The following is a 13,954-nucleotide window of genomic DNA, read 5'->3' on the forward strand; positions in this document are numbered from 1 at the left end:
GAGACAAACCTCAGTGGGCTTGTCCTGATTAGTCAACATAAATTAGTCCAACCATCATCAACTTGTAAGCTGTTGTCTATTTTTTTAGAAAAATGAAAGAATAGTATTGCTAATTTACATGATTAATTGCCAGGTGTTTTGGATGTGGACCATGAATGCCGTCTACCACTCCTTGCTTATATTCTGGTTTGTGGTCGGTGCCCTGTACCAAGACGTTGCATTCTCTGACGGCCAACTGGGTGGGCATCTATTCATGGGCAACATGGCTTACACGGTAAGATGCTTACAAGTTGTCCTGGGTTCTACAAGAAAAACAAACAAGAAACACGATTGTACTTTTTGCATTAATTGTTTGGAAAGTTTATTCGAGCAGTTGAAGAAGAGTGCGAAGAAAAAAACCACTCCAACTTCATGTTATTTCTGTTCTTGTTGCAGTATGTGCTTATTGTTGTCACCTTGAAAGCGGGTCTGACAATGGATGCCTGGAGCTGGGTAGGTGACAAAGTTGAGCAGCTTTTAAAAATTAACTCTGATTTGTTTCATCAAAATACCATCAACATGTAAAAATGTAAATAACAAAAATGAACACTTTGAGGAACACATAAATATAAATTTACCTACAAATAATTCATAACAAATATGAAATTGGGCAAGAGTGCAGAGATAAGAGGAAGCGAAACTATCAAAATGTTTTTTAAAGTTATGATTGCAAACATTTGAATTCCCCAAACATCTCATTGAAGCATTCCGTAAACGAATTTGCCCACATTGTGCTACCCAACGCTAAAATATCAATTTCTTAAAAAGATGTTTTTAAAAACAATCTGATCTTATTCCTTTAGCCTGTCCACTTCTCCATGTGGTTCAGTATCATCGCCTGGTTCATTTTCATCGGCATCTACTCAGCCTTGTTCCCTGCTATCAAGATGGCAGCCGACATGACTGGACAGGTCAGCAATAATGGTCCCTCATTTACTCTGTTGTAATCTTTGAGAGGTTATTTGTGCACGGAGTCCTTATATTAGCGGCAATCCACCAATTAAATGGGTCCTCTCCTCCCTCAATCTCCCTCCCCCCCTGCCATTTTGGAATTTGCTCAAGTTTTTTAAGAACCAGGGTTGAGGATTTTTGACTTCAGATAAAAATTGCCTATTACATTGTGCACATGCAAATGTGCCCACTTAGACTTTTGCAAATTCGCAGAGTAAACATTTGTCATAACAAAATCACGTTTGTGGTTTCCTATATAATAGGGTCCTCTCCTCCCTCAATCTCTCCCCCCCCCCCCTCCCCCCCGCCATTTTGGAATTTGCTCATGTTTTTTAAGAACCAGGGTTGAAGATTTTGGACTTCTTTCCACTGCAGATAAAACTTGCTTGATACATGTGCTCATGCAAATGTGCCCATTTAGACTGTTGCAAATTCACAGAGTAAACATTTGTCATAACAAAATCACGTTTGTGGTTGCCTACATAATAGGGCTGTGCATCGGAACAGGTACCCGAGCACCCGACCATTAATGTCAGAAACCGGTTCCAGATTATGGGATCGGGTACCCTTACCAACTTTACAAATTACTTAGTAACTTCTCGTACAATGAAAAAGAAAGGTTTTGAATTTCATTTGTTGGCAATTTTCAAAATGAAAACCAGGCGACATTGGAATACAAAACATATTTCACATTTGTGACGCTCGCAAAAGTTGCAGTTTTCACTGTAAAACTATTAAGCTCAATTTACACACTTGTATCTTGCTGTATTGACGCAACGATGCAGTAGTATTATCATGCGGACCGTTATCAACAGTCTAACAGCAACTTCTGAGATTTGAATTTTGGGGTTGGTTTTCTTTAACGGGTACCCGGATACCCATGTGGGTTTTTGTTCAATCAGGTACCCGATTCCGGTACTACCCATAAATGCACACCCCAATTTTATTAAGACAGTGAACCAGCCTTTATCCATATTTTAAAAGCAACTGAAGATGCATGTCATTTGGTTCTCTTGATGATTCTCTTGCCCAGGCCCGCATGGTGTTTTCCAGTGGCATTTTCTGGATGCTTCTCTTCCTCATTCCTGTCGTAGCTTTGTGGCGTGATGTGGCCTGGAAAGCGTAAGTGCTTTTGAATAACTCAAAAGATTCTAGCAGCAATTTTAAGATTATAAATCGTCGCGTCGGTGCAACAAGGTCGTATCTCCTAAAATGGCATGAATGACGCAAAACGCGAGTTTTAGAATGTCAAAAGGTTGTATCTCGCTTAAAATAACCCGGATGAACACGCAAAGTCAATGGACGTCGAGATACGACCTTGTTGCACGGAGCGTATTCGCGCGAGATACGACTTTGTTGCAGAATGGAGTTACGACCTTGTTGCACTGACGCGACAAAATGCATTTACGCAAACACAAAATTGCCTCTAGTATTCAGAGTTGTAATTAAGTGATCACACAAATTAAATCATAAGTGAAAAACAAGTCGGGTCATAGGGGATGAACATTGCACAGATCACATTTTTAGTTTGTGACTTTTCGTGACATTCCATTTCCTAAAGTGACTTGTGATCAATTATTTCTGGTAATGAGACCAAGGATGCCTCAAAAGTGCCCTAGGCTCGCAAGCTTGAAGAAACCAGTAGAGAGAAGACAATGAGAAGAAATTACAGTTTTAGAGGTGGGAGGATAACCCCATCAGAAGAATATTCTGGGGAAAACCCACGGAATCAGGCAGGGACTGAAAACCCAATCAACATGTTGGCCCAGGCGGGATTGGAACCGACGTCACAGCGGTGGAATGCGAGGAAAGAACCGCTATGCCAACCTGACTCTGCCAAACCGACTTGTGATTTACTTGATCGAAATTAATTATTTTGCAGCATTTTTTGTTTATTTGGACAAAATTTCCGCTTCACATTTCTTATTTTGTAATAGTTTCAAGCGGACTCTTTTCAAGAGCCTTGCAGAGGAGGTTCAGGAAGCTGAGGTCAAACTGATAGACCCTACTGCTATAATCCAGCGATCCGTCAAAAAGAGGTGAGTAATGACTGATGGGCTGTTCCAATATCGTTTCCAGGGGTCAGTAAAAAAAAAACTTCAGTCAATTGGTTTATGGAAGTAAATTTGATGAAACACAACTTGGTCAAAAGCTTCCATACATTAAAAATTTGTCTTGGAAATAGATGAGACCACTTCTGTTCTAAAAATTCTGTGTCAGTTGTTATTTGCCATTCGTAAATTGATTCATTCATTTCCTCATAATGTAAAGAAAATTTAGATACAGCATGTTCTGTAATGAAAATCACTCATTTTGCTAATCTATTGAACAATTTTCCCAGATATGTAGGTACATCTTATTTAATTTGTTTGGCATTCATCCATTTTGTTCAATGTTATTGTACACAATTAGTCTTCGTGCAATATCTGCTAAAACGTCTTATGGGTAAGATGAACATTAACCAAAAATGAAGCGGTGAGCACGATAGTACTTTCATCATCAACACTGCACTGTGGTAGAACGGTGCCGATGAATTCTGGGAAAGGTCGTCATAATTTCAGTCTGGGCAGTTGAATTGCCACCCTCCCATTGAACTTGCGGTGTCCATGTTCGCAGTTGCAAACAATCAGAAGTGTGCATTTTTAGGTAGTACGGGAACCCCTATTGAAGTAAAACACAGGTTAAATCCAAACCCCAAAATCAAATCCCGGAAGTTGTCTGAAAGGCTTTATAGCTTTACGGTGTAAACTGCAACTTTCGCAAGCATCATCTGTCACATGTTAGAATGCACATAAACAAGAAATCTGTTTTTGTTTTCCATGTAGCCTGGTTGTCATTTTGAAAATTCCCCACAAATGGTGTTCAAAACCTTTCCTTTTTCATTGTCTAAAAAGGAACGAAGGAATTTGTAAAGTTGGTTATGGGTACCCGATCCTTTGATCTGGAACCGGTTCCTGACATTATTGGTCGAGCACTCGGATACCCGTTCCTATTGCACACCACTGCAAACAATGCCCGTGCCTCATTAAAACTTAAGATCTATAATGGTTGAATGGTAACTATGAAAATAAACTGGATTTCTTCATGTCCTCAATGTGCAACCTAATAGACCATTATCATGTTGCGGCCATCTTGAATTTTCCCCATTCAAATCAACGGAACCAAAGCGAGGCGGGAAGGAAAAATAGTCTGGTTCTTTTATGAACACAAAAAACCCATTATTATTCAGTACAGTTATTGGATACAGGGAACATGACTGAAATGGTGGCAGCATAATAAAGGTCTATAGACGCCGTGCGAGAATGGTGTAGATGGCACTTTCCGACCACTCACCAGAGCTTTAGTATGTGGGAAATATTGCATGCGCCCACTGGTTTGTGAAAGGCGCGAATTACGCACGCCCAGTTTTATCCGAATGTGCGCATAACTGGTACAGCGGCAGTATCATTCAAGTGTCTATCATACAGTTTCATGTATCGCTCTCTTTCTCCTTGTTGAGGCTTTTGTGCACAAAATCCATACCAGACAATGTAGATTTGTGGCTATATTTTTAAGGTGGAGATACGTGTATTGCAAATACTGGTACTTACCTTTTGCAAATCACGGCATGCCTCATTGCACTGAAGAATACAAGAAGGACCATTACAGTTGCATTCTTTCAAACATGTTCCACTGCACAAAGTATAAATACAAATTAATGGGTCATCTCATTTTAACCACTTATTTAAATAATATGAAAAGCACATTGCCCATTAACACTCCATCCACTTGCCTTACATTTATAAATACAGCACCAACAGGGTTTGATAGGTGGTTTATTCTGCCTTGTCTTGTTCACAGCAAATTTACATAGATGCTACTTAACTCCTTCATTTAGATCATTTTTTAATTTGAAGTTGTGTATTACATTAACTTTGTCATAACGGTGTGATGTCATACAACCAGTGGAGCAGTATCTTCTATAATGCACATCTTAAAGGGAATGTACAACATTTGCAAACATCGAAAAATAAAACTACCAAGTTTTTACGAAATACCTTACTAGGATGTTGGTAAACGACAGTCTAAAGCATCCTGTGAAATTATGGCACCTGGTGTGAAGTCATTTTCAAGAAAATGGCATTTTTGTATCTGTTTCTAGCGGTGGTTGGCGGACCACCGTTGGAAAAACCCAACTATTGTGCAACTACTGCTCAAAATTTACCATTTTTTATTCAGTTCAAATTTTGTTTGCTATTGGTTATATATTCATGAACGGGTGCAGGCCAGCTAGACTTGTTCCCTTACCTTACAATTTTCCGGCATCTGGAAATTGATCCATTTTATCTTTAGTGGAGTAAGGGAACCAGACTACTTGAACGTTTTTTTGTTTTTCTTGGTTTTTCCAGCATTTTCGAAGAAAAAACTTCAAACATGTCAGTGTAACAAAATTTGATCTATTGTACTAACCCCTCAAATAGTTCATTTCTGAAAATTACAGCAAAAGCCAATGATGTACATTCCCTTTAAAGTTATGTTGTGTGCTTGTCGTGGGTTTGATGCATTGTTTACCAGTAATATATTCCTAATATTTTTAGATACATTTAGAGAGCCATGTTACATATTTGTCCAGTGACTTTTACTCACTTTTAGATTGTACATGCACATTTTAGATATTTGTCGTTGCCCATTTGTTTAGATTGCATGCAATTGGCGGCAAGGCAGCTCAAGGGTAAGATCAGAGTGGGTCCCCACCAAGTGATTTTTGGCACGTTGGCACGCCATACCTAATCAAGGAATGTATTCATTAATGGCACATGTATTGGAATGGTGTTGCATATTATAAGTTATCCCGTGAGCGCGAGTGGAACACGGAATAATGTAGTGCGTCTGTGTCCCACATACCACGAGGCCGAAGGCACAGACGCAGACGCACTACATTTTCTGTGTTCCACGAGTGCGAGCATGATAACGAATTTATCTTCAAGCAAACTTGACGCGCAGTACAGTTGGAACAAGCACGCTTTACATGGACATTCAGCAGTTTAGCGTATACAGCTGGAATGTCGCTCGCATCTTGGAACAGCGGAATACGCGGAGTGTGGTATGGACCGAGGCCGTGCTACATGGTTATATGTAGCACGGTTTGCTGCCATGGATCGACCAATCAGGATTGAGGATTCAAGTTTACTTGAAGATAATGGTTATTTATCCCTCTCTGAAAAGCTTGGGCGGTGCATTGTCAAAAGTGTATAATGATAGACAGAATGTAGCATGAAGCGAGGTCGTAATAAACTCATCACAATGCATCACAAGTCAGTCGCAAGTTAAGTCACAAGCTATTCATATGAACTGCAATGAAGGTATTCCTTTCACCACCTGTTGATTGTGACCTGCTTGTTATTGGACATGTGAATGGATTTATAATTGATAAGTTTGGTGTGGGCATAATGTTTTTACTTTTAGCATGGAGAGGGTATGGTTCTTGTTCACAAGCATGTGTTAGTAGGGATTTACTATAATTCAGAAAGTTAAGTGCAATACAGCCTGTCTCCAAAAAAATGGTACAATCGAAAACGATTTTTTGTTTCGTCTCATTTGCTTTTGTCAATCCAGAGATAACTCCAGTTTACTGTGGAACACAAAAATCGAGTTTGTTTCTTTTGCCAAGTTGCAATCTTTTGTGAGCTTCAAGACAGCATGGCACAGTACTCGAAACAACTCTGCCCATGCATAAAAGTGGCACAAAATCGATTTTGGTGTATCGCACTAAATTGATTATATCTCTGAATTGACGAAAGCAAATAAGATCAAACAAACACTATTGGAAAGCCCAGTCTTTGTTCTTTAATATTATGCCAAGTAAGAATGACTTATTTTGAAATTTCATATTTAACCAATTTTTTTTTCTGATTGTACCATTTTTTTTTAGACAGGCTGTAGTGAGGTTATGAATGTATGTAGCTCTGGGACAATGGGGGAACAATCATCATTACTTCTTATAAAAAGAGGAATGTTGCCTTTAAGTCATTGCAAGAGACCAAGTTCATTAATTATTACATTATTTCAGTGCATGATCAGTGAGCAGCCAGATATTCAGTCAACGGTTTTTGCTTTGCATGCTGGGATGTTCAAATTGAGCTCATAGTGCAGTTGATACTTAAAAAATAAGTGAATGACTGATATAGGTCTCGTTCAAATGACGTCATTTCCTACAGACCATCCACGTGCATCGGCATTTTGAGCCCCAACTTGCATGATGCGCATCGGCTGCGTCGTATTTCGAACACATTTCGAGCAACAAGCGCGCTTGTTTGGAACATTTCCAACACTGCGCAATGCGTGCATGATTGCGTAAAATATGCAGTTGCAGTTCTCCTACAGAGATGGCCGTCATTGAACGAGCCGAGCCCTATTGGTGTAATATCGATTAAACATTATTGCAGATAATGAATCTCTGAGCAAAGACATTGACGAATTGGGGTACCGCTAACATATTGCTGGATACCAGAACGGTAATCCGGAGGTCGCAGGTTCAAACCCAGCTCCAGTCAATTTCTTTGTTCAACTTTAAACATACTAAATCTCTGAATATCTTGAATAACACTCTATCAACAAATAACAGAAGTGCTGCTACTAATCTCACACTGTGTATAATCACCTTCATTCGAAACTGCATGACAATGTGATATCATTTTCATTCATAGCTCAAATCACTCATAGTCCTCTCAGTGTGTGAGACACATACCTGTATCATCTATCAACTTTGCCATTGGCTGATTACATAAAGATGTTGTCTTTAATTGCCAAATTTCTATTTTTCAACAGTTGGCTCAACAGGTGTAATAAATTTAATAATGAGTGTGTGTTTTATTTGCACTGTTTAATTGTTTTATTTTTTATAAAATGCCTTTTTTTGGGTTAGCCTACAGACATAACATTCACCTGTACTGGTATGCATGTCTGCATAGACCAAATTAGAGTTTATTCAGCATGCAATCACCACTATCCTCCTGCCTTACAAAAAATATAGGTTTGCATCGAGAATAGGGGGCAGTATTGTAAATTATTGTTTATTATTCTTTTTTATTACAGTTTCAATGAGACATCACGACTGTTGAACAAGCTGTTCAAGAGAACACCGAGCAGTTCGCGGCGAGTCACTGAGCAGTATGATCTGTCACAGCGTAAGTCATCAGGCATCTGAGATTTATTACAATTCCCCCCCCCCCCTTCAATAAAAGGGAGCAGAATCGTTTGTTAATCTACAAAGTACCTATTAGTTTTTAACACATTTCAAGCAATATACTCATCTACCTTAAACCACATGAAAGGCTGTTGTAGATTATGCAATTGGAAAAGGCCAAAAAGTGCTGGAAATATGGATGCAACCAAATGTTGTTTGATGTAACGATGTAATCTGTGTAAGGTCTGTTTTCCACATATTTTTGCAATACTGTTTCCAGGAGTAATAATCATTTATGATTGAATCTTTGTATTTGTTTGAGTGCTAATGTGTTATCCAGAACAGTTTGGAGTGGTTCATAGACTAATGGATAAAACACAGACGACATATGCAAAAATATTGATCATTTTAGTGAAATTTGATAAAATTGTCCAATAGTATCAAAATCATCCCTTTCCTGAACAGTAGGCCAAAGATTTTAATTTTCAAACCATTTGGCTTGATATTACAGATGGATACGCCTTTTCGCAAGAGGAGCATGGAGCCATTGCACAGGTGAGATGCAATTTTTGTTTGGTCCTAGTAGTTTCCCCACAGTTATATCCTAAAAGATACAACTACAAGTTTAAATACTGCCAGAACAAACTGTTTGCTCAGTCCAAAACTGTTAGCAAGACTTTCAAGTTTGTATTTTTGAAATATTATATGGTTTGTGGTAGTAAGCATGTAAAAATATGTTTGGAGTTGTGGAGTTCCGTAAACGATTTCAGAGGCAATAAAGAGATTGTTTCACAACAAACCAAAAAGAATGGACTCTATTTTCATATTTTAACAAATTTGTGCAAAAAGTAAACACAGATTGCCAACAAACTGCATCAGGCAGCTTCAGTTTGTTCGGTTTCTTGAGTAATTGGCATATTTACACTTCATCTACAAAATTCAGTGTTTTAAAAATGTTTTACTTTTAAATCACAGGCGGAGGTCATCAGGGTTTTTGACACAACAAAACGTCCAGAGGGCGCTATTGTTATCCCTGAAAACCGATGATTGCGTGAGACATCCATGGCGATCACGACTTACTGATTAATAGGGCAAATGTTTTCAAAGCATTCCCACCACCGGTACCTTCCTGAAAAGTGTTCTAAATAAAAACTGTATATTTATATATCATGCAGGGGCTTTTTTCCCCACCAGAGGTCATCTTGAAAGAAGTTGTGGTTAAGTAAATGCTGAAGGTGTCTCAGATCAAGTTCAATCAACAGCTGTTAAATATAACTAGTGTACATGTATGATTGCGAATGCACCATTTGCCTGTGCATGAGATTCAACCAGCTGTAGTCAAATGTTATTGCGAAACTTCTCCAGTCCTTGCTCACTGCTGTAAAACACAAACCTAAATCATCCACTAGAAAATTGTTAATATCTAAAAGTTTAGTGTGTGCTCAAGTTGTATAAACTGTTTGAACTGTTCAGGATTACTCAGAAATTACAAAGTAGTCTTTTAAATATTTATGATCAAAGGTTTTCGGCCATTTAATCTGATTGAGGCTCATCACTTCTTTTCAAGGCTAAGGCCGTGTCCAGTAACAGCTAGGTGGGAAAAATTAAGCTTTCAATAGCTGTGGAGGCTCGTTTTGGGCATGGCCTGAATTGGAACGAAATTCAAGATGGCTTCTGGTGATCTCCCACACAAACTGTGGATTTGTCAAAAAGTCAAGCATATCACAACTTCTTAGAAATGGACAAATGTTTCCAGTGAGTCGTATTAGTTGTAGAGGTCTTTTCGGTGTGCTACAAGTTGCTTTCCGCAAGTGGTTTTTAAAGGTGGTCAATATTTATACATTCGATAAAAGACTTCAGAGACAATTACTTTCCAAATCAATATTGGCATTGCTTAGGGAAATCTCATTTTGATGTAGGGCGAAGACAAAAATGAAAGTGAAATTAGACTGTTTGATACTTCAAATCCAACACTAATGAAACCAAACGAGGTCAGAGACTTTTTAAACTTGGGAATAAGACATACCCCCCCCCCCCAAAAAAAGTGTTTGTGATGGAAATGCCACAGACAAAACATATGCAATCATCATGAAAATTTCATACTTCACAATGGAATTGTTATGGGAAAAAATACAGAATGCTCCTGCCTCATTGTAGAAATTTCTTCTGGTAAAAATATGAACTGCTACTTTTTGTCTATCCTCTCAAAATGAATAAGTTTTAGAAACACTGCATTTACCACAGATTGATTATCATTTTTGCCGAAAATGCCAAATGGTTGTGTTGTAAAATGTGTATATGTTTTTGATTTGAAATATTACAAGAATTGAAGTACATGTATGATGTGTACAAATTTGAATGAAATATAAAAGTAGACACTAATTGTTTGTTATTCAGAGCTGCACGCAATCATAGGTAGTTGAAATGTTGTGAATTATTTATAAAGGTAGATTTAAAACTTGAAACAAATATGTATTAGTTTCAAATGAAGCACAGCTTTGTAGTGTTAATTATTAGGTGCCACAGATCTAAAATTCTTCAAATAATTTTTGTTTAGAACGATTCTTGAAAAGACATTTTGAACCAAGATCTATAATTATAAAAGATGTTATTAAAAAATCTTTAACTTTCATTGCCCACTCTCTAATTTTATGCAAATCTCAATCTTGCCCAAGTAATTAGGCTGAACTTTCTGCCATTAAATTTGACAATTTTGAATGGCGTCCACACTCATGAACAAAATGTTTTGGGGGTTTTCATTTTAAATTCATCAGACATAAGAATTATACAGAGTAACAGTAGAGTAAGAGTAAGTTTTTGTTTTCATTGAACCAAAAGGTATTTTCCCACTTTTTTTATATGAGAATTTGTTTTAACATTTGATCAGTTGATTTGAATTCTTTATTGGATAAAGTGTCATTTTGCAAGATTATTTGAATTTTGGATTCTTTGAATTTCAAGTATTAGGATTAATTATTCGAACAATAGTGTGATATGTTAATTTATGCAAACAGGAAAAAAACATCTTGGAAATTATGTTATATATTTTATTTATACAGATTTGAGACTTAAAAACAAACTTCCCACCCAAAAGAGGAAAAAGTGAAGTTCACTTCCTGCTCCATCAAGTATTAAGGCTTTTATGTCGGTAAAAAGACGTTTTTAAGTTCCAGCACATAATTTAATGTACATGATGTCCATGCTGTTTTTGTTTGAAGTGCAATTTGGCCTTTCTTATTTTGTACATTGTGACTTTTAGTTTTAAAGTGCCCAAAAATACATTCCCTTTCTTTTCTATGGAGATGATACTTATTTCGAACTCATGATACACATGAGAATTCACATCACCAGGATTGTTACGTTTAAAATCTCGTTTAGCTATTTCGCAGCTGATTTTGAATTCTTTTAAACGTTTTCCTGACAGCAAGCAGTAATTACTGTTACTCCAAAAGCTAACATGTAGTACAGAGAATCCTAATTGAAATACATGTATGTAGGGTATTAATCAAGTTTTCTGTAATTTTGTTAAAAGTACCCAGGAATAATATAAAGTTCCTAATGATATAATGAAGTTATCAGAATTCCAAATCATTGTGATGTGTCTTTAGATTAATTTGAAGTAGATGCAAAACGTGTACAATTAATCTGTTTATACATGTAAATTATAACCCAAATAGGTGATATATGTGCTAACAGTGCCGAAGAATAAATGTTAGTAAAAATATCATGATTTCTCTTGTTCTTTTTGCTTGGTGTCACTTAGATAGTAGTGTTTATTTAGGTTTGAGTGCCAAGTCATGACTCAGTTCTTTCATAGAAATGTTTTAATTATAAAGTGTAATACTAACCCTCCAAAAATAATAATTTCTACCATGATTCTGCTGCAATGAGAATATCAAAAAGAGATTTTTAGGGTTGGGAGCTATAGGCATCTAGTGTGACGGCACAGAATTTGCCTTTTGTGGGAATAAAAACTTTCCTTTGTGGAAATCCTCAAAACACACAGTTGCCCATCGTCTTTTCCTTCATTTGGTATTTATATTTTGTTCCTTTATTTTTAATTTTTGGTAGCAAAAAAATAATTACAAAAATCTTAATGTCTATGGTATATATGCAGCCACGGTTTATAACAAAGGTCCGATTGGAAGGTAGGCTGGGGGTCATAATGGGTTCTTTGCAATGAAAAAAAGCTATGTTTACTTAAATAATTTTTAAAAAAGATATTGCATTTTGTGCAAGTTCTCACTCTATTGTACACCTTGCTAATTAACATTACAATAGTGCCCCCACAATTTAATAAAATAAATGTGCATAATTGTGTGCTTTTTTAACCTTACCTCAAGTCTATATACTATGTCTATCACTTTTATTCCTGTATGCGAGGTGTTGCCTGCAAAGTACATTAATATTCCCAAAGGCTTTAAACAAGTCTACAAGAAAAGATGCGCACGCGCCGAATTCTTTTGAATTTCGCAACCGCACGTGTTTCGCTGGTGCACGTAAACCTAATAGCATCTACGTGCTAAAAATCTGGTACCAGCGAAATCAGAAGGCGGAGTGGCGGACATGTTTGAATTTCGACGATGCCGGAAGATGCGACGTTTGGCGCTCACATTTTAGAGACACATTTTATGCCTAAAATAACCGTTATTGGTCGTCAATGAGATGGATGTGCGAAATAAAGGTCAACCAACTATAAAGTGAGTGCAGACACGAACCATTTTGAAATCAATTTGTCAAAAAAATAAAGGCCTAAAAATTGCACAGTTGTGTGCATTATGACTTTGGTAGTTTTGTGGGCGGGGTCTTGAGTAAGGTGGACGGCCATCCCCCCCCCTCAACAAACACCCTAATAACACGTATATCAACAATGTAAGGCCTACAATTACATCTTCTAAAGTTAAATCTGGTGGAGCTTTTAAATATTATTTGTTCTCACTGTTTCCACAAAATAGTTTCCCAAAAACGTTATGCACAATTTTTTTTTTAATTTTATGACTTTAAAGTTCATGAAAAGAATGGACTATCCGGAAAAAATACCATACTCGATCGCTCTTTTTTCAATTAAATTTCTAGCGCCAAAAGTTACATCTTTTTTGGTTATTCCCTCCACTTTCCCTCCTCTACTCTCACCCTCTCCATTCCTTAATTTCTATTTATCAATCAGTCACTTACTTCATTGAGATTCGAACCTCGGACGCTTGCTTGATACACGAGACTCTTAACCGCTAGGCCGCGCACAATTGCTGTTGCAATGATCAATCTTGGACGTATTTGAAGTATCCATTGAAATAAACTAAATATTCATGAGAAAATATATATTCATTGGCCGGCTCATGCGACGTCATGGTTATCGATGTCATGCGTATAACTAGCCCCATAAATGTGGCCTATTTACTGGACTGCCTCCGTAAACATAGGCCACACATCCACATGTACAAAAACGTGTCGACTTTGCCAAATTTTGATTTTCACATTTAGGCTTACTTTGTAGGTTTTTTTTTGCGTTAGAAGCATTCTCACCCTCTATAAAGGCTAATCAGAAAGTGCTGCCTTTTTCAGATGTCTAATTTTTGTGAAATTTCATGTTGAAATTTTGATACGCAAACGTGTGCAAAAAAAATCTGGAAATTTCACGAAAAATGGACATCTGAAAAAGGCAGCACTTTCTGATTAGCCTATATAGAGGGTGAGAATGCTTCTAAAGCAAAAAAAACCTACAAAGTAAGCCTAAATGTGAAAATCAAAATTTGGCAAAGTCGACACGTTTTTGTACATGTGGATGTGTGGCCTATGTTT

At 37.2% G+C, this 13,954-nt stretch overlaps 1 protein-coding gene across 6 annotated transcripts in view; it reads left to right on the plus strand.

Annotated features, from left to right (window-relative positions):
* The window catches only part of LOC119727437 (probable phospholipid-transporting ATPase IA), a 35,648-nt gene extending 23,766 nt beyond the window's left edge, over nt 1-11,882 (plus strand). For 4 of the 6 annotated variants that reach the window (XM_038199311.1, XM_038199310.1, XM_038199309.1 and 1 more), the window contains 10 exons: nt 134-274; nt 436-492; nt 843-950; nt 2,024-2,112; nt 2,928-3,029; nt 3,403-3,435; nt 5,669-5,701; nt 8,065-8,156; nt 8,667-8,710; nt 9,131-11,882. In XM_038199311.1, the coding sequence (XP_038055239.1) occupies nt 134-274; nt 436-492; nt 843-950; nt 2,024-2,112; nt 2,928-3,029; nt 3,403-3,435; nt 5,669-5,701; nt 8,065-8,156; nt 8,667-8,710; nt 9,131-9,202 (771 nt within the window). In that variant the 3' untranslated portion in view covers nt 9,203-11,882. The remainder of the gene's footprint in view (nt 1-133; nt 275-435; nt 493-842; nt 951-2,023; nt 2,113-2,927; nt 3,030-3,402; nt 3,436-5,668; nt 5,702-8,064; nt 8,157-8,666; nt 8,711-9,130) is intronic. The other 2 variants (XM_038199313.1, XM_038199314.1) reach the window with 2 other exon arrangements.
* Nucleotides 11,883-13,954: the final 2,072 nt, after the last annotated feature.

This window comes from Patiria miniata, unplaced genomic scaffold (assembly GCF_015706575.1).
Source record: "Patiria miniata isolate m_02_andy unplaced genomic scaffold, ASM1570657v1 HiC_scaffold_20, whole genome shotgun sequence".
NCBI classification, from domain to species: Eukaryota; Metazoa; Echinodermata; class Asteroidea; order Valvatida; family Asterinidae; genus Patiria; species Patiria miniata.